The sequence below is a fragment of the Pollicipes pollicipes genome, unplaced genomic scaffold (genome assembly GCF_011947565.3).
Source record: "Pollicipes pollicipes isolate AB1234 unplaced genomic scaffold, Ppol_2.1 Scaffold_3447;HRSCAF=4054_pilon_pilon_pilon, whole genome shotgun sequence".
NCBI classification, from domain to species: Eukaryota; Metazoa; Arthropoda; class Thecostraca; order Pollicipedomorpha; family Pollicipedidae; genus Pollicipes; species Pollicipes pollicipes.
The window spans coordinates 34,960,480-34,981,237 of record NW_023596297.1 but is presented as its reverse complement, the minus strand read 5'-3'; the positions used below and the strand labels follow the sequence as shown (position 1 = coordinate 34,981,237).

Genomic DNA, 20,758 nt, shown 5'->3' with positions numbered 1-20,758 from the left:
TATTAACCTGATACATGCCACCACGACACCATGTATCCAGAACGGATATCAACGCGCTGCTCTTCGGGCACTACCGACGACGCTCTCATTGGATTGGGTGCTCGACAAGATTCTAACAGCGCACTCATCGCTCTCGGAGTGGCCCGGAGGTTCTCCACGCAACGGACCGCATAATCCCACGATTTACGCGGGAGCACAGCCGATTAAGGCACTTTTATGCCGGCATGAGCCCACTTTCGGGAGCCATTTGCGTCGTATAAAAACGCTGAATCAGTCGGCGCTGGGAGCATGCACTCGAGCACAGAGGACCGCGGCGTCTCGCCGCGGGGGTGATGCGGTCCGCTGCCTTTTCCACCCGTCAGCAAGTCAACACTCTGATGGATCGTGGAAATTAGGCGATCACATCAGGCTCTGCAAAGCCGATTACACTGTGGCCAAAGGCGACAACAGTGCGGTTTTGGTACTCATCGACCGGACGGAGAGGAAGTCGCCGGCCATACCTCCGTAGTCGGGTCTCAGACGTTTGTCGTACCCCTGTTGCCACATGTCGAGGATGGCCGATATGTTGGTGTCTCCTTTGCTCCTGGGAACACGAGGTTTGCATGTGTCGTCAGTCTAGGGAAGCACCGAGACGCATTCTGGGGCAAAGCATACATCCAGACGCAAGATTGCAGGCGTTTGAAATCCGGACACCCGGCAATGGTGGCATACTCTTCCTGGAGTGTGGGAATTTGTCCTTTCTCATAAGCTACCGCCCTGACACGAGAGTCAGGTGAACATGCCGCCCTGACTCAGGAGTCGGGCTAACCTGCCGTCCTGACTCATGTGCCAGGTTAACCTGCCGCCCTGACTCATGTGCCAGGCTAACCTGTCGCCCTGACTCAGCAGTCAGACTAACCTGTCGCCTTGACCCATGGGTCAGGCTAGTCTGCCGCCCTGACTCATGTGTCAGGCTAACCTGCCGCCCTGACTCAGAAGTCAGGCTAGCATGTCGGCCTGACTCATGTGTCAGGCTAACCCGCCGCCCTGACTCAGCAGTCAGGCTAACCTGCCGCCCTGACTCATGGGTCAGGCTAACCTGCCGCCTGACTCGGCAGTCAGGCTAACCTGCCGCCCTGACTCGACAGTAAGGCTAACCCGCCGCCCTGACTCGGCAGTCAGGCTAGCCTGCCGCCCTGACTCGACAGTAAGGCTAACCCGCCGCCCTGACTCGACAGTAAGGCTAACCCGCCGCCCTGACTCGACAGCCAGGCCAGCCTGCCGCCCTGACTCGGCAGTCAGGCTAACCCGCCGCCCTGACTCGGCGGTCAGGCTAGCCTGCCGCCCTGACTCGGCAGTTAGGCTAACCCGCCGCCCTGACTCGGCAGTCAGGCTAGCCTGCTGCCCTGACTCGGCAGTCAGGCTAACCCGCCGCCCTGACTCGGCAGTCAGGCTAACCCGCCGCCCTGACTCGGCAGTCAGGCTAGCCTGCTGCCCTGACTCGGCAGTCAGGCTAACCCGCCGCCCTGACTATGCAGTCAGGCTAGCGTGCTTGACTCAGGCGTCAGGGCGCCAGGTTATGTCTGGACTGGCGTCATCATTGGTAAGCGTAGCTTGCACAAGGCAAACGGACACTTCTGGTTATTGATTGAGGCTCTGGGTGGGCATAGCTAGAATTCAACAACTCTCACAAAAGTACAAATGCTTTGATGCGCGCTCCCAATCATATTTTCGGTAATGTTTGCATGGCGTGTGTGTCCGTGCTCGCGTGGTCTTAGGCCCTTGAACTCAGTGGCACGCAAGGTCGATGGAACAAATGTCGGGCCATATGTGTCACGCAGTCTGTTCTGTAAGTGTGCATGATCACTCCAGCAAAATCTACGTATCCTCCTAGCCTTAGTCCCACCCGCTTCCCGAAAAATGCATGATGACATGAATACATTGTTGTGAGTGGTCTTTACAGCTCAACGTCATTGAGTAGTTGTCAGATAATCGCTCTGTGAACACCTTAACGTATAAATTACCCTGTAGGTGAATGACAGAAGATGTCTTAAAAGCAACGGCCAACAAACTGATTAGATAGTTAATTAGATAATTAGATAATTAACTGATTAGATAATTCGCACAATGTTCGCTGCTTTGAACCATGGAACCGTGGGCACTGCAATACAGAATCTTACATTAAAGCAAGCTGGCATTGCAACAAAAGGCCATCCCCCTATTGCTGCTCTAAAACACTCCGGTCTCTGTGCTCTGTTCCCCAAATCCTTGCACCTGTCTCCGACGCCGACGACAGCCGTTTCGCCCTCTGACCAGCGTGTGTCCAGCGTGTGTCCAGTGTCCAGTTCGTGAGCAGCGTGTGTCCAGCCGCAATGAAGCACGGTCATCACATGTCCGGGTCCAGATCCGCCCGGCGGTCGCGAGGCGCCGCGCCCGCGCGCCCACGCGCGGTCCCGCCCAAGCGCAGCCGACTGACTGAGGTGGAGTCGGTTCTCACGGCCGGCCGCGATCGACTGCCGCTCGTCCGCGGTGCTCGGCGCGATAGCTCGGACGGCCGCAGCTCGGACTGGCTGCCGCCCCCGCTCCGGCCGCGACGGCCCCAGCAGGCGGTCGGGGTGCGCGGCGCACGGCTTCGTGGGAGCGCCAGACGGAGGGCGGCTCGTGGTGCTTATTAACGGGGACAGGGCTCGCGCGAGTACAGCGCGTGCATCACGACACGTTCAGCAATGTTCTTTAAATGTTTACGATTGCACCGAAGGCGATCAAGGGGTCCACATTCCAGGTATTTCACGAAAATGTACCGATGGGATGGATACCTTTCGATCGGGCACGGACTACGCACTGCGCTAAGAGCATGGGGGTGTGAGTATGCGGTAAATCCACACTGCGCTGTTACGCAAGCCTCAATGGCCTGCTCCTGGTCTGAGGCGGACACCGCGGGTCTGCTCGTGTGAGCGGGTGTGAGCCCGCGGTCGGACCCCTACTGAACCGCGCTCCTTGTCGCCGCCATGTCTGCAAAGTCGTTGCATAAGGCGGTGGCAGTCGTCGCTGTGGCGCTGCGCCCCCTGCAAATGGAAGGCCTGCGTCTGTGAGCTGCGAAGCTGTCAGCGCCGAAAACATTGGCAGCCGTCGGTAACGTCCGGGGGATTCCAACCCGCGATGGCCCCGGCTCGTGTTCCGGATTCTGTGCGTCCTCTGTCGCATCGCTGAAGTGGTCCCCGACCACCGATCCGTGCTGATCAGAGTGCAGTCCGGTGGCCACCCAGGCCGCCTCCGACGCGTAAATCAGTCTGTAATTACCGCTCTGAGGGCGGTGTTTATCTAGGAGTTTTATCGCGGAAGGACGTGGGGAGGGGGGGGGGAGGGGGGCTTTCACGGCGGGCGGCCTGCCGCTACTAGACCTGAGACACATTGGGGACCGCCCGTCGACCGACCCCTATCCGTGTCGGGCGCGCCCATTTTTCTGTGTGGGACGCACCCGGAATGGACGGGCGGTTTATCTCCCGGGTTCTGGAGGAGATCATCGAGTTGGTTGGCAACGAAGCGGGGTAACGGATGCTACTTTCAGGACTTTTTATCACACCTAGCGTTATACAGATGGTGGTAAATCGCAGTGTTGCTGCCGCGACTATCACACAGGTTTCTATGCCTTCTGTGAAGTGGCGTCACTCAAATGACCTGTGTCCGGCAATATCTTCACAGCTTCCCTGCTCATTTCAAATATTACACACAGTCGTCACAAACCGCGATCATCTAAGTCCAAACAAATATCTTTTTGAAGCCGTGCATATGTTGACCAAGTTCAAGCTCCTTCGGCCTTCGCAAACCATCCCGAAGCAACGGAATTACGGAGAGAGGTCAGAGGTGGGCTTAGTAGCGCAGCCATCCTGTCTCAACTGCAGAATAGAATGCTGGTTCCACAAAGAACCCCGGCATGAAGTGGGTCCGGATGTACGGGCTTTTAGAAGGAACTGCGAGCTGAGAAGCAGCTTAAGGCAGGTTTGCCCGGAGGATGACTGCAGTAAGAGCCCAGCGTGACGAGTCCTGCAGTAACGCCAGACCTCTTGCCAAAAGCACAAGAGGTGAATGTTCACGAACACTGCTCAAATCGCTTTATGCCTGGACCGGGGCCTAATGGAAGGTCGGCGCTGCCCATTGTCTCGGTCATCACACCGACCCCCAGGCCGTCTGGCACGCCCGCATCATAGGCCTCCGCCACCAGCCTCCCGCCCACAGGGAACTGGGCGGCAATAGTTCGCCCAACATGCCCCGCCCGAACCCCGCAGCGTCGCTGCACACGTCACGCCCGCGCGCTGCAGAGGAGCTGGGAGGCGGGGCGGAGAGTCCCATGAGGTTTCCAGCTCACTCCCTGCGGCGCCGGCGCCTGACCTCCCCCCGTCGGCAAAAGAGCCCGGAGGGGGCGGATGTCTCGTGAGGTCACCTGCACACCCCCTGCGACGCCAGCACCCGACCTCTCCCCGCCGGCAGAGGGGCCCGGAGGGGACTGTCGTTCCGAGAGGTCACCTGCCCACTCCCTGCGGCATCGGCGCCCGACCTCTCCCCGCCGGCAGAGGAGCCCGGAGGGGCCGGGCGTGTGGCGGTGCTGTGCTCCGGCCGACACCTGCAGTCGGCTCGGGCCGGTGCGGAGGAGGCCGCTTCCGGCTGCAGCGGCGCGGCGCAGCGTTGCCTATCGACCTGGGTCTGGCGGCCGCCCGGCCGCCCGGCCGGCCGGCGGCTGCCGCTGGCAGCTCGGCTGCAATCCCGACAGAGGGCGGCGCTCCGGGCTCGAGAGCGGGACGGCCGGTCCGCTGCGGCCGCGGCCCCGGCCAAGCACCGCTGGTAGGTGGAAACGTGCACTGCGGAGTGGGCACCTGCCAAGTCGGTGCCTTTGGCGGGCACGCCCGGAACGGAGCCAGGGCGCCGGCGCTGGACAGTCAGACGGTTGTTCTTAAGACCACGCAAACAATTTGATCCGTAGGCTTGGTTTTCGTGAAAACCACATGGCTTTCGAAGCTCGGTTACCGCCGGGACTGGATATGACAAGAGACGTGGATATTCCGCGTGCTTAAAATCCGTATGCAAAATGCAAAATTCCGCATGCGAAAAGCAAAATTGGCTGAACGACGATATTATATGAGCGGATATATTGTAAGACATTGCTATTCGTGACCATGAGCAGTGCCCTGAAACGTCGGGTGTTCTCATAACACCCAAACGGTTCTCATAACACACACCCAAACCTGAAATCATCATAAAATCAGCACCTCTTGATGTGCTGAGGCTCGATTGCCATTGTTTTCCGGAATTCCCGGCCTGGCTAACATGTTCATGGTGTGCGTGATAGGAGACTTGGAAATCGTAAATAGTGTTTACGGTTATGGATCAGAACTTGTCAGGTTATTGTCTCCTCACGCTGCTTTTATGCGAGAGTACACTGGCCCTGATATGTGAGGGAGGTGGAACAAAACATCGCTGAACATCTCGTAATATCACTGGAATGAGCATCGGCTTACCCCGGAATTTTTATTAGCTTGCATCGGTGAACAAATAACAAACCTGCATTATTTCCACGATGGAAGTTGCGTTTCGGTATGTGTAACGGCAGCGGCGGCAGACGGTATGCTTCGGATCACCGGCATTCAGAAGAGTTAGCATTACTTTAAAATGTTTGTTGATTCGGCGAACCGTTCAAACTCGGTGAGCATCTGCATATCAAAACCGACTTCTGAAGTAATTCAAAGAGCCATCCTACCATTTCTGAAGGTTGTCTCCGTTTTCATCCGCGAGAGCTTAATCCCAATACCAGGCAAACTTTGATGTTTCCTTTTTCCGATCACGCGACTGAGGCAAAATACAGACACAGGTGAACTTATCATATTACTAATGCCGAGTACGAACGTGCCCATTTTTGTGTTGCCCAAAAACGTGCGCCTGCTTCCCGCTGCGCTGAGCGCCATCCTGGCCCCATCGCCGGAGTTCGCCGGGATCACGCCCTCTGACCCACTTGACTCGCGGGGCGTCACGGCGCGCGCCGACGGCGGTGCTAAACATGGCGACGGGCCGACATCAGAAGGTGCCGCGGCGTCCGCGCTGCATCAGTCGTCTCGCTCGTGTGGCCGTCCAAACACCATCGGGCGCGGCGGCGCGGCGCGCGGAGCGTGCAGCGGCAGGGTGGGCGAGAGCGCCGCGCTCCACCGGCCCAGGGATAACCGGCGGAAGTGTGGGGGTCCGGTGCGGCGTCACAGACCACCGGGGGCCCATGCGTTGGGTGCCAGCCGGCGGCGGACAAGTCAGCGGACAGCCGAGTCTGAGGCTGTGTTGATTGTCCTGCCGCGGCGCGCGACCCGACCTCGAGGAAGTCGGCCGGCACGCCAGGTAGCAGGCGGCAGATTAAACAGGCGATTCATAATGAAGCAAAAGTGCGCTGCCAGTCACGAATGGGAACAAACTTTTAATTAACACAAACCCAATTATTACGGCGCATTGCGCAGCAGTAATGCGTGGATCACGCGGTAAGCGACATAAAACGCGTTGCGATGGGTTTGTGTGCGTGCAAGTGACGCTGAAGTGGACGTAACATAATGAGTTCTCGTAAATTATTAGGCTCCATTCACACTGGAGCTGGCCACCGCAGTACGCCCAGAAATAGAGCGCCGAGTACCACGCCACCAGGGCGACGACCGCATTATGTCCTTCCGCCCGCCACGACACAGGAGCGTCGCTGTCAGCCCGAGTAAAGCGTCATCCGCATATCTCTTTCTCGCGGTAGTTCGTGGTACCACGTCAACAGTCACGTCCATTCACGGTTCGCCATAAACCGAGCCTACGCCATAACCCCAGCCATCGCGCGTCAATCCTGTCCGACGCCGCGCCGTCTCCGTTCTGCCCACTAGAGAGCGGCGGTCGCCCACGCTCCACTCAATCAGGTCACTTTGCCTCGTCGAGAACCGTCCCGGGGTCACCCGCCTGGAGCGTGAGCGTCCGGCGCAGCCCAGCGGCGGTGGCGCTCCCACCTCCCCCCCCCCCCCCCCCGCCGCCGCCGCGCTCGCCGGCGCGGCAGGTAGCGGCGGCGGCGGTTGTTGCGCGGCGCGGGCGGTGGGCGGCGCCGATTGTCGCCGCATCGGTACCGCTGTAGCGGCGGGACACGGCGCTGGCACGCCGGACGCCTGCTGATGGATGGCACCCCGCCGGCCCGCCGCCGCCGGCGCATCCGTCATACTCGGGCAGGCCAGCCGCGGCCGCGCGCCCCCTCCCCGACCGGCTGGGCCGGACGCAGCCTCAGGCGGCAGCGCGCTCTCCACGTTGGTGCCATTGCTCAGGGAGACTCCGTGATCGTTAGTAGCAGCGCGGTGGCCCACGAACGCCGGCAGGGCATACCAACTCCTAATGTCGGAGGCGGATGGAGGGGGAAACACTGACACTGACCATGAGCACGGTCGTGACATCGACGGGAATTGGCACGGGCAGTCGACCTCGACACGGGACGATCGCCTTCAGTGTAATTTTACGACGCTATGGTACATTCGTGACGTCGTGTTCATGACCATGAACGGTGCACCATTATTACGAATGGGCTAGGGCTGGCGAGTGCCTTCTTAATTCTTGCCGGACATGCAGGCAATACCAAGAAAAAGCATCCCCACTTGAGAGGGATATGTGTACACTATACTATAGAAAATCTAGATATATCATAAAGTTAGGAATAAACTCATCACAAAAAGAGACGCAGGGACGATCACGGGAATAAGCCACAGCATTTGGAGCATTTAACTCAGCAAATTTGAGAGTTAGCCCAATTTCTTCCACACAAGAGTGTTGGGCATCACAGGACGTTGCTCTTCAGAGCAGGAGTTCTAGAGTCTGTTTGACATTCAGAGTATATGTTACACATGAGTAGGCCTTTCGTATGCCTAATATGCACCCTATAAACTTAACACCAGAGCCTTGAAATTTAGATAGCGTCTGGATCTCAGACTGTCATCACCGATTTTTATTAATTTTGACGCCCATACAAATTGATTATTTACATAATCGTTAATCTCATATGCGAGCCAGTTGTGCGCAGCCTGACATCACATGATCGGCAGTGACCTAGATGAGTACCTACACATACACGTGCACACGCGTGACTTAGGCGTCAGTCAGTTCGCCTGGAGTGGTGTATCATATTCCTAGGTCGCGGCTTATGCTCAGTGTGAAAGTGCCCGATGTCTCGAAGGCAAAGCTGCGTCAGTGTAGTCAGCAACGTAGCGCGCATCATGCAAAGACTCGCAGTTAATGCAATCATATTAATGAGAAGTATGCTAGAATGGTACCGTAGCCTTATAGTGATCATCCCAAAACCGACACACTGTCATTGTAATCCAAATAGATGGCGTTTCCCTTTCACGAGGCGCTTAGTTCCTCGCATCCCATCTACCTCGAGTCGTTAGCAGCTTGTACGCCATACTGCTTCTCTCTTTTTCTCTCTCTCCCTCTCTCCCTCTCTCTCTCTCTCTCTCTCTCCCTCTCTCTCCCTCTCTCTCCCTCTCTCTCTCTCTCTCTCTCTCTCTCTCTCTCTCTCTCTCTCTCTCTCTCTCTCTCTCTCCTCTCTCTCTCTCTCTCTCTCTCTCTCTCTCTCTCTCTCTCTCTCTCTCTCTCTCTCTCTCTCTCACTCTGTGTTGTTTCTCTCCATCTCGTCTCCTTGAACAGCTCCTGCAGTTTTTTCCCCACTTCAAGAGTTACGTTGGACAATGACAGACGCCACGCAGTCCTGTTGCCACCCGAGCAGCTCCACTTCCGGGCAGGTCGCCTGTTACTGGACCAATAGGGACCCGCTCGGATATAAAGCGGCCAGCCGAGTGCACGGCGCGCCCCGGGCCGCCCATAATCAATCGTAATGAGAGGTTTTGCGCCGCAGCTCCCGGTGCGTAAACTGGCACACTACAGACGGAAATGTTCGTCAAATGTGACGCGCAAGGCAATTACTGACGCACGCGCACGCACCCTCACAACTGGCGCAATCGAGAGCTCGTGCGAGCCGCGGTGCGCGGCCGGCACGCAGTTTACTGCATAGCATGCAGCATGGTAGCGGGTCACAATACAGCACGCCGAGAGCGTGGCCTTTGGCCATATGTGCCACGCTTGCGGGGAGCTTCGCGTCTGAGCAGCGATGTGGCTTATGGGAGACGGCTGTTTCAACAGCCCACTATGGTGAACGATGGAGGAAGCAACCGTATTTTGTAAGTGCCGGAAGAAGTAAATGTATCAATACCCGCAGCTGTCACATGATATCGGTTAACCATTCGCTTCAACACGCAAAGACCGCGCTGAGCACCTCATATCCCCTTCAGTTGCTGTTCGGAGGTCCAAGCTGTCTGACACTACGTCACTACCCTGGACACTTGGTAGCGTGACGTCATGGCGAGCTTCACAGCAGCAGCGGTAGCAAATCTACTCGGTTTGCAGTGCAAACACATGGCGAAACTGATTATGCCAAAGGTCAAAGTAAGGCGGTGAGTGGTTAATCAGTGTCGCAGCGTGGCAACTACTCGACAGCGGGCTAATTAACATGCGCGTAGACGAACCCTCGCCGGGAGGGGTGCAGGAGTTAACGATGCATTCAAACCATTTAGCCATTAAGCGTGGCAATTCTCAAGCTGCTTGCACCGGGCCGACAAATTTTCAAACCCGCTCGCCACGCCCCAGTTCATGATGGAGCGTAAGGCCATATGTGAACGCTCGACCGACTGCACCGCGTCATCCTCGAGGCTATCTCACCAGCCATTCGCATGCCATTGTGAGAAGCGCTCCGCTTGGGGCAAAACTATCTCTTCTCTTAACCTGGAAGCTTAAATTCCATTTCACATGAAATTTTAAATTAGATGTCATTCCAGATCACTGAACAAAGGCGTAGTTTTGAAAGGTGCACATGGCGGAATGGTGCAAATCAGCTCTCCATTACCCTCTAAAATGCATTTTCGCGCCGGGTAAGAAGGTTTATCTTCGAAGTGTCTGTAAAACTGTAAGGTGGTTATGTAGGTAATGCAGTAGTTATTTTCTTGTTTTCCCTAACAAAGATACTCTCGGTCAAGGAAGCATGAAGTAAAGCGTTAGTTTTGGTATTGATCTGGCTAGCGCAACCCTCAGGTATATATGATAACCTGACTCACGTCATTGCCACTGGTGGCACTAGATCATGATCAAATTACATGTGCTCTGTTATGCTGTTTGACGGCCAAGCGTGACCGTTTTTGGCCACATTTTTGTAACTTGAGCAAAGGCTATCTAGCTATTTTGCAAACATGGTCTCAAGTTCATGTCTCTCTCGTTTTTATTGCCTATGCGTGTCCAGATGTGCAAAGAAATTGTTCACCGCCAGGTTAAGTTGCCATACGCTTTGTTGATATTACACTGTGGATTGTGATAGCCATAAATAAGTCAAGACAGATTTCGTTGATATTTGTTTGTCGTTTTGTTCCTTTTGTACGTGGGCTTGTTCTTCCTCCTGGTGCTGCTGTAACGCAGTGCTCCCAAAAAACTAACAGATCTAAGTATGGATGTTGTTTTTTCACTGATTTGCCAATTTTCATCTTCATTCATTTTCGTTATCCCCCATGGATCAGCCAGAAGCCAAGCGAGTAGTTTAAGCGATCTTGAAGACTATCTATCCCGGAACAAAAGGTGAAACGGCAGCAGGACCAAATGTTGTATTGAGAGTAGTGAGAACCCAACCTGGGCGAGAACTTGACCGCAGCATGCCGCTTACCTCTTAATTTCCTTCCAAATACCAGGTCCATCACAGCGCATTTGCAACATTTGCATCGGGACCAGGCGGTGTGGACAATGGACTCAACGGCTATGTTCTACCCTGGCAAATGCCGCGCTCGCAGCCCCATGGAGGCCTCGCAGTCGTACCGAAATGCTCCATGTGACGTCATTAATGCCTTGGAATGCACCGTTTGGAGTACGCGGGATACAGAACATTTTCCGTGTGCAGCAGGGAGAACACTGCCCGCGTTGGGAATCGAACAAAACGGCGTGTCTCTGTAGACTGCGCCGCCCAGCTCGGCGGTCCAGCGGGGCAGCATGACGGTAGCAGACACCGTTTCGGTCACGGTTCGGTTTGATTTGGTGGTTCAGCTCCTTATGTCCATTCAGACCATTTCGAATAAACGTCATTTCCATGTTAGCACCAGACAACAGACAGTCTTGCCCAGCCAACCGGGTAGCATATGACGAAACTTCTCGTCTTTCCAGACGGCGTAAGTTCAGGTCCTTTGAACCGGCTGCCCAGAAATCACAGCATAACTCCACGGCTTCTTGGATGTGCTAGCCGTGACACGGAATAACTTATTGCTCCCCGAAAGACAGATTGTCCTCGATCAGGTGATATGTGGCAGGGAGTGGCCATCTTGTGTGACCGTTAGATAGCCACCACAGAGGAGTAGTCCACAGATATAATCAAGCTCCTGACAGGATAGGACAAGACGGGACAAAGCAGGTTCAAGAAAACGAAGATGCGAAGTCTAACGATCGCCGGTCCGAAAAGTGGGCTAGGAACAATTTTGTCGAGCTTCTGGGAGCGTAGCACCTGGCCTTTTTCCGGAATCCTTTTTTGAAATGGCAAATTGTATGCTATTCGAAAGCGAAAGCCTCGGCAAGGGTACTAGCTTCACATGTAGCACATCCTGACAAGCAAATGAGCAAATGACTAATGACACCCAGGATTCCGGAAAAATAGCACTACGACCCAACCCCAATTGAGACGTGACATGCGCAAACACCCGCAATTATTTAGCAATAATCGCAACAGAATTGCTAGCGTGAAGGCTTCGCACGTAAATGTGAACAAGACAAGTGTTGTGACAAGTGTCTCGGCGGAAGCTTCCACTACAATGTTAATGTACTTTTGTGTGGCACTCGTGCTTGTTGGTTTGCCGACCAACATTTTTCAACAGCGTTTTGATGACAGTCACACGCAAACATTGCCCGAATTGACCTTCCTCAAGGCCGTACATGTCATGTTAAGCTTGCCAGTCGTGTGACGTTGCTGTTTGTGAACTTAGCATGAAATGGTTTGCTGCATTAAATCCATGGATCAAGAACCACTATTGCGCAGTGTGTGTGACATTCCCAGTATTTGCCATGCATACAGCTTGCTGCTCTCACGACTCAATAAGATGCTCCAGTGACGTTACATGCTAGAAGCGGATACTTACCACAGGCCATTATGCATCTAAAAGCAGATATATCTAATACCGCTAGACCGAAACGGTTATGCCCAGAGTGTGTGGTCGGCAAAGACGGAGACTGTGCATGGCATTAAACTAAACCCACACTGTATAGGGTAAGCGGCCGATGTATGGGCTCAACATCTTTAAGCGCAAGCAAATGAGGTATTGATTTCGGCTGAATAACGCGTGCGTTTTATGAAGAGAACCGTCGGGTTAGGTTGCCCGTAACTCGCCCGGTTTACCCCAGTTTGTCCACTTTGCCTGTCAGCCTACCATTTTACAGCTTATGCATTTTCTGTTTATTTATACTCGGCTGCTGGTAATTTAACATAGGTGTTACCGATCTAGGGGTATTAGATGTCTATGGTTCTTAGGGTTGTGCACTTTCTCACCCAAATACAACTTAATGTGTATTTTTCTGCTAGCAAGCGCTTTTATCAATCAAGCATCTAAGATCGGCCACTGTGGCATAATCGCACCTCATCCGTCTCCTATGTCTTCGAGTCATACACAATGCAAGTGCGAATTCCTGCCTTGCCTCACCCTCTGCCCCGCTCTCTCCAAAGCGACACTGCCGCCCATCCGTGCACTGATCCCTGTCCGCCACTGGGCCCGTCGTGCAGCCACACAGCTGGGTCTGCGTGCCACCGTCGTTCCAGTCGATCACCCCACTCACGCGATTGTCGGCATCGACAGCGCGCCGCCGCGTACACGGCGTTCACGGCGCGCGCCTTACAAGCGACGCGACCGACGGGAAAATGACCCGCTCGACTCGTCGGCGTCCGGCGACCTTTCTTCGGGTGGCGGCGGGGCGGCGATGGGCGCGCTGGAGATGTCGACGAGCGTGGCAACGAGCCAACCGACCGCCGGCGCCGCGGCGGCGATGCATCGCGGCCGTTGCCATAGAGACGACGCGGCCACTCGCGTGCGCGAAAAGTTGGGTGAAAAAGAGACGAGCTCAATGTGGCTGGCCGTGGTCCGCTCCAAATGGTCTTTGAGATTAATTAGAGGCCAACTGTTGGTGTGCAAGCGAAGCACGTGAGGGAAGCATGCGAGAATGGAGTAATGGACACAACCGGGGGTAACGGTCTGATCACGCATGAGACGCAGCCGAGGGGGGGGGGGGGCGATGGCCCCATCTCTCAGGTATGCATTTTTTATTTTTGGCCATGGAAAATCCTGCCAGAAAATACAAATTGAGCGTTATGTGTTCTTGCTGAACGTATTACCACCGCCCTCCTCCCTTTAAGAGAATTCTGACTGCGTCCCTGGGTCTAACGACCGCTCTTGAGGCGTCGCATGCGTCAGCTGTTGTTTGCCGATCATCTTTGTCATCAGGTCGCCGTCATCACCGCATTCATCACGTGAGAATGATCTGCCGAATCCAGATAAATGAGATACGGATCAACGGCGTGTTATTCACACAATGTGTAACGATCAGCACAAAAAAACAGAGCACACCTAGAATAGCAAAATATGGATGGCGAAATGCTGTTGATTCGGCGAAACCTTAGACAAATGATGTTTTCATGCTTTTCCGACATAAGCATAACGGAGAGTTATCCTTGCCTCGATGCCTGACTATGATAAACAGGATTTCAAGGAATGTTGCCAACTCTTTGTGGAAATTGTGTTAAAAATACGGTATGCGTCTATACCCGGCGCGTCCAAGGCACATTGAAAAGACAGCTTTTTAAAATTCATCCTCAGTAGCTCATTTTCTATATGTGAAATGTCTTTTTTGTGGCATTCTTCCATTGCAATTGCCTAAAAGAAATCAACTTTGCGTGTGCGTTTAACATGTTTTGGCATGTAATCAAACAACATGATCTGTACCTTTTCTGGAATTACAATGAAATTGTGACTCTTGGCCTTCACTCTTTTTGTCATGCATAACATAAGAGCTTACAATTTCACATTCTGACAAAATGCTATTCAACGTATCCGAACTCTGCGGAAAGCCGTCGAACCGGACTGCAACGCATGAAACAAACGTCAGGAGCCGTCAGCATCACCAAACCCTCACCGCTAGCATTGCAACCAGCAACCTGGGCCGTTTAAGCCCACTGGCTAGCCAGCAGGAAACGTATGCCTTCCACCAGGAGAGTCCCTGTATGTATGCTCTGCAGTGAGAGAAGTACATAGCCTCAGTAATCTCTCATTCTCTCATGTTGGGCCAGTCTATCTAATGCTTTCAGCCTCCGCATGAAACGAATATCATCTACAACGCCAAAAACACCATTGGAGCCCCTTCTAATCATTCGTGGATGGCTGGAAAGGAAGGAGGGAGGTATTGTCCGCAATCGCTGCCATGTCTTAGTGAGCACTTCTGGCGTCGTGAAAGTGATAATTCCCCCCCGAAAATACAGTTACCTGCAACACAATTGGGGTCTACATGTGTCTAACCGCGCTACATGACAAAGCTTTTTTCCGTACCCACAGCAGTTCTTCAATGATGCGTTTAGGTACTGACTTGGTACACCTGGCGACCTTCTGGGAACCAGGATCCATTTTAATTGTTTTGATGATCTGCTATAATCCATACACAATTTTGAAATAAGGATAACACTTTGACAAAGCTCACTACCTTATTTTGTCTATTAGCCCCAGGAAAAGTCGGCTGAGCTGTCTTTTCCCAGCTTCGCGCCGAAAGTGAGGAAAGTAAGCAGCGTGAGTTCTTGATCGCCCGGGTGGCTGTCGGAGGTCGACTCAATGTTTTAAGAGGAGTCGTAGCGTCCGTTTCCTGCACTGGCATCTGTCCCAGATGTAGCTAATCGGTAAAACTGTGCACCTCTTTGGGCACCACGGGCACGGGCCTCATTGATGTCCCTCATGTGACATTTGGTGTCTTGGAACCCCAATAACTGACACCGTAAGGAAAAAAACATAGACTTTGAGAACATATACCCTCAGGCCCCAAGAACTTGTGATGTCCGCTCTTACAGTAGCCTAAATGACGACTCTGTACTTCATTACCATGCGTGAGCTAATTGTACACGTGATATGTAATTTGGATCGCCACCCCTGTTGAGCGTATACAATTATTAAACCCTTAATCACAAGATGCTTCCGACGGTTGAACAGACTGGTTTATTCGATGAACTTCGACACAAATAGCCGCATTAGTGCATCTGATATTCCCATTTTCCCATGCGATGGTCAGGAATCTGCTTAATGAATGCAATTAATAGTCGACCCCGGGCCTAATTATAGAACGCATGCCAAGCGGCAATCGAAATTGGCCAACTAGCTAGGAGCTCAATTTCAGGCCCTGCCGGATGTGAAAAATTCCGATCACAAGCTTGAACTTTGACCCGGAACTTGATGGGAATAATAATTCGACGCGAGTTCTTAATGACCTAAAGGTTAATGAGCTAAATTCAACAGCAGCCACGAACTTCCAAATCTTCGTCCTTTAGCATCATGACCAAATTTTTGAAATAGCGGACGTTTGTTCGGTTTATTCAGCGCGCGTGTCTAGCGAGAGAGCCCGACGAGGGCCAGAACAATGGAAAGTTTGCACAGAGTGTGTGGCAACATTCACACACATGTGCGCTACAGACATATCCTATATGCCTAACTACGTATGAAATGTACCCAGACGCATGTAAAAGCAATTCTGGGCAGCAGAGAGCTTTTTAAAAACACTTGGTGTGTTGCATAGTGGTGTAAAAACGTAGCTGATTAGTACCTAGTTGAAGTGGTTGTGGTGATATAAGACAACTAAATAGCCGTATGTACAAACTACAAATTGGATGCTATCAAACCCATATAACTGTAAATGTAACGAAACGAAAACGTCATCATAGCCGTTCTCATGACAGATTAATGCATTGAACAGCTTTTTTTTTAGTCATTCAAGCTTTTAGAATGTTTCTATGAAGGTTCAGGTTTGTAAGCCCTGTACACTCTAAGTACTACAAGCAAGCCCTGTATGTATTGTAAGTACTGCATGCCTAACAATAGGGACACTGGGGACATAGGAGTTTTATTTGTGAGTAACATAATACTTGCCATAACAATATTTGTCATGTCAGTGTCACAATTTGCCATAACCTCGTTTGCCATAACAATATTCACATAGCTGGTAACAATACGTTGGGCAGGTGAATCGTCTCGATCTTCTTACGATCATTGGCCTCGCCAGCATCCAAAGGCCCAACGCCGTGGGCGTAAGACCCTCGGGGATGTTAAAGTCCCCAAATGAAGGCCTGGAAACCTTCATCACCGCAGGCCTTTTCGTGAAAACTAACCGCGTGATAAAACGTTCTCCATGCAATACGGTTTATTGGATCGCACTGAACTGGGGCAACGTGGTATCAAAGCAACCAAGCCACGCTTGAAGACGACTGTGCCTGCTCCCACCAGTACCAAGCCACGCTTGAAGACGACTGTGCCTGCTCCCACCAGTATGTGACCAGTGCCCGCTGCCTTCGTTGGCACCAAAACAGCCCCTCTCCAGATTTTTGGGGATAGTTGCCTAACGATGCGTGTGCTCACTGGTAAACCTGGTGTACCTGTACACGGAAGAATTCAGTACACTTGACGGCAGACTTTTCGTGGTTGGTAAGACCAGCATGATATAGCCGCGACATGCTGCCCCTGTCTTGACGTAAACGACAACGATCCCTGACTGTATAACCGCCATGGTCGATCGCGCGACGGGGTGTGCAACGCAAACAAGCTATCCGAGGCTACGTGACTCAAGCTGAATAATACGTCCGTGCTTCTTTGTTTGTACTTTACAGCGAGTGTTATTCAGACATGTACCTGAACTCGGAAATAGACTGCAACCCGAGTCCTGGATCTCGCGTGTTCTATATCTAGGGTGGTTTTTGAACTTCGCTGAAGGACCTTCTGGAATTCAGGATCCGTTGATATGATACGGAAGGATTTTGTATGATCTTAGATTTTCTGTATAATTTTTGGGAGGTGTCATTGGGTCTTTGATCCTTTTACAGTGTCACATAGAGACCTTTTAGGACCCTACATTGACGTAAAGTTTAGTTTAAAGATCTTTCAGACAGCTGAAAGGACGGTGCTATCTGCGCTAGGCCTTATAACTGTTCGTAAAATCATATGAAATCACAAAAAAACAATGCTGCCAAAACTAAAATGTACACAGACATCAACTTAGGTTACGCACGTCATTTTCACTTTATCCTGCTACGTTTTACCACTTATCTATCATCACTCACCTTGGATACTTTTTTAAGGAGGCACATTTTGGTCTCTAGGAAAAAATGTGCTATCGGCTGATTTTTTGCGCCAGAGCATCATTTTCTGGCCATAAAACACTAAATGATGCTTGAGACTAAACCAGCAATATCATCAGATACGGGGACATTTAACGAACACAGCCCAGAGGCGTGTAGGCTCCTTTTCAGTTATGGGGGGGGGGGGGAGGATTGTACCTCTATTCAGGGATGTAGTTTCCTATTGTTAGTTATAATTTTTTATCAATCATTTTTCGTTGCTCAGCTATTTCCTCTCCTGCCCCCTCCCTCACCCTTACGTATTTTGCAAAACTGCATCCCTGTAGCCGTACATTTACCGACAACATGGTTTTACAAGCTCCTGAAAACAATATCCCTCTTGGTTTTGCGACGCCATCGTACAATCACCTGGGTGCGCAGGCAATCTTCACTGTATTCGCATAATCATTACCGGTGCAGACCTTACACCCACCAACATGATCCCAGTCATTTAGAGCAAAGCCCATGCAATATTCCTACCAACAGATGCAAACGACATTTTTAAGCTCCTCTACCACCCTCATTCAGTTTCATATGCAATGTGACGAGAAAAAAAAGCGTTTTATCTTACGCGTGCCCACCGATCAGTACGCTAAACCAGAGGTGCAGCGGGCGATGTGAGAGGCCTACAAGAGTGATGCTCAGTCCTTTACCTCAAAACCACTGTCTGCTACTCTCAACAGCAGAAAGCCCCGGATGAATCTTTGACATGTGTCGCTCCAACGTCCTCCGTTTACCTCTGGAGCTACAGCTCAGGTATCCACGAATAACAACCCTCCTGGATCGGTGGGATTTGTTAGGATATTCCTTAAAAGCTGGCGATTAGCTTCGTTCTTCTGGCCAGTCAGATTCTCACGACATGAACACAACAATCCGCAGTCCACAGCCTTGCAAGGAATTCAATTCATTGCCGCGCGGCGAGCATTCAAGCCCATCCGTCTCAAATGGCACGACGCTTTAAAACTCTGCGTAGCACAATGACCTCGTTTGCCGCAAGATGTTGTGCTCAGCCACGATTCTTACGACTAGTAATACGCCTAGTTATTTAGTACTTTATGCTGTTAAGTGTGTGAATTGAATCCTGACTAAAAAATCTGTGAAAAGCATTGATCTGAGGGGCACTGGAAAAGCACTGTTTCACCACTGATAAGCCAGAAATTATCCTGCTTAATACTACTACGTTTGGCAGTTGCTTGTGGCTCAACTTGCTCATGCAGAGAAACGTCAGCGTTTTCGACATGCACTGTACGTATGCTCACGCTACAAGCGTTAGCAAGAACAGGTCAATACTAAGCTTCAAATTTCGTCTGGCTGGGATGGACTGTTGTAATATGGTCTGACCTGTTGTGATTTGTTTCCATTTTTGCAATCTTGTCACCACTTGCCTTCCAAAGCGTCAGTTTGTGTCACCGACCATTTCCGGTAAGCCAAAACCCTTTCCACCCCTGCATATAAGTATCATAAGACAACGCGATGCAAATATGGGCTGCTGGCTTTACCTTAAAATAGCCGAATTCTAAGATGGTCCACTGCTTGTGCAATAGAAGGCATGCTAAGTGTTCAATTGAATTGAAATTATCGTACAACAATAACGTACGCTCTAGCCGTTTGGTGATATAAAATAAGTTTCCTGTCATGATCCTGGCTCACAAAGTCGAAAATAAACGCATGCATACATGATACCATTTATATTTTTGGATAAGGTCCTTGAATAAGTTTGATTCAAAATGCGTCTTAATTAATAACTGCAACGTATATTATCATTGTCATGGAACATATTAATACATTTCAATATATATATATATATATATATATATATATATATATATACATATGTATATGTATATATAAAATATATTGCCTAATGAAGACAAAACTGTTTCATGACTTCTGCTGTATAATTAGATATGTCAAACGTCTGGTTTATTTTGATCACCCTTTAAATTTATTTGCCTAAACATATTGTGTCAGCCATGCCTTGCAGCATTATTGAGGTACCATGGTCAGAAGCAGGTATTTTAAAGATGGGTTTTGGTTGGTTTTGGGGACTTTGAGCCATATGCTTCTAAGCAATATTCTAACGTGCCAGTTAAGCTGGAGAGGCATTTGAGGATGGAGTTTATACTGCTTCTCATAATATACGCATATTGTGCAAGTGAAGCACACTATAATACACTGCAAGATTCGTCATTCGAGGCCAGCATTTACAATTATTTTCCAGGTTTCGAGGCTTCGAAAATCAATTAAAATCGGACTGGATGACATGATTAGCATAATCCAAACAACCAACCCAGACGAAATAAACACCACAGTTCAAAAATCGGGTACCAGTACTGCAATGGTTAAGCAGCGAGTCGGGAAACTGGAGGTACGGGGTTTCCCCGCGGTACCCTCCCTTTTAACCAGCGCGAGAGGCAGCGACGCCATTAAGCCTGAACAGCTGGGTGTGATACAAACCCCCAATGACAAAGTCAGAAAAAAGACTCCAATCATACCAACAGCTCGTCCCCAACGTCCCCCAAAACAAATTGGTAAAAGTACCTCCAAGGAGGCACAGTACAGTCACAAACACGGCGCAAACCTGACATGATCAAAGCCTCACATGATGTACTGGTGTAATGGTGGTGCCGTCGCTGTACGGCCCGGCAAATGGAAGAATGCCGACTCTTTGACATTTGTCTCAGTAAATAGAATAACCCAAATGAATAATGCGGAGCATGGAGTTTAAATCCTCCTCCTGAAAACTTGCCCGGAAGTGCGCATTCTCTTCGTTCACTGAAATGAAGGATGTGATACTAAAAAAGCGAGGCTGGCCGTCGGACTCCCACACACCCATCGGTGCCCATCCCTCGTGGGTGACTGGGTTATGCCGTAGGACTGGGACGGCTGCTACACTGCTTCCTATTGCAAATGGGTACGAGAGTGCTCGGAAACTGCATTACAAAAGGAAGCCTGTGACTGATATACGGTGGAAATGACGTAATGTAGGAAGGATTTGTAACCCATCTTATTAACAATTTAACTCAGTACGGGTACTTCACAGCCCATTGCACATTTCAGTATTGATGCGCGTGACCTCCCCCATTTCCTGATTTTCGCTGTGAGGCGTCTGGGCTGAAGGGAAGGCGTCTGGGAACTGCAAAAGGGAGGCTCAGTGACCATATTTAAGACGTCTCTCCCTCTCTCCCTCTCTCTCTCTTGCTCTCCCTCTCTCTCTCCCTCTCTCCCTCTCTCTCTCTCTCCCTCTCTATTTCTGACCGTCTCTGTCACTTCCTTTCTCGCCATTTCCCTCTCTCCCTCTTTTCCTTT

General features: G+C 51.4%; 1 protein-coding gene across 1 annotated transcript in view; it reads right to left on the bottom strand.

The window, feature by feature from the left end:
- LOC119092491 (gamma-aminobutyric acid receptor subunit beta) overlaps positions 1–20,758 on the bottom strand; it is a 53,734-nt gene that overhangs the window by 32,141 nt on the left and 835 nt on the right. The window contains exon 2 of the mRNA XM_037215452.1: positions 501–583. Coding sequence (XP_037071347.1) covers positions 501–583 — 83 coding nt within the window. The remainder of the gene's footprint in view (positions 1–500; positions 584–20,758) is intronic.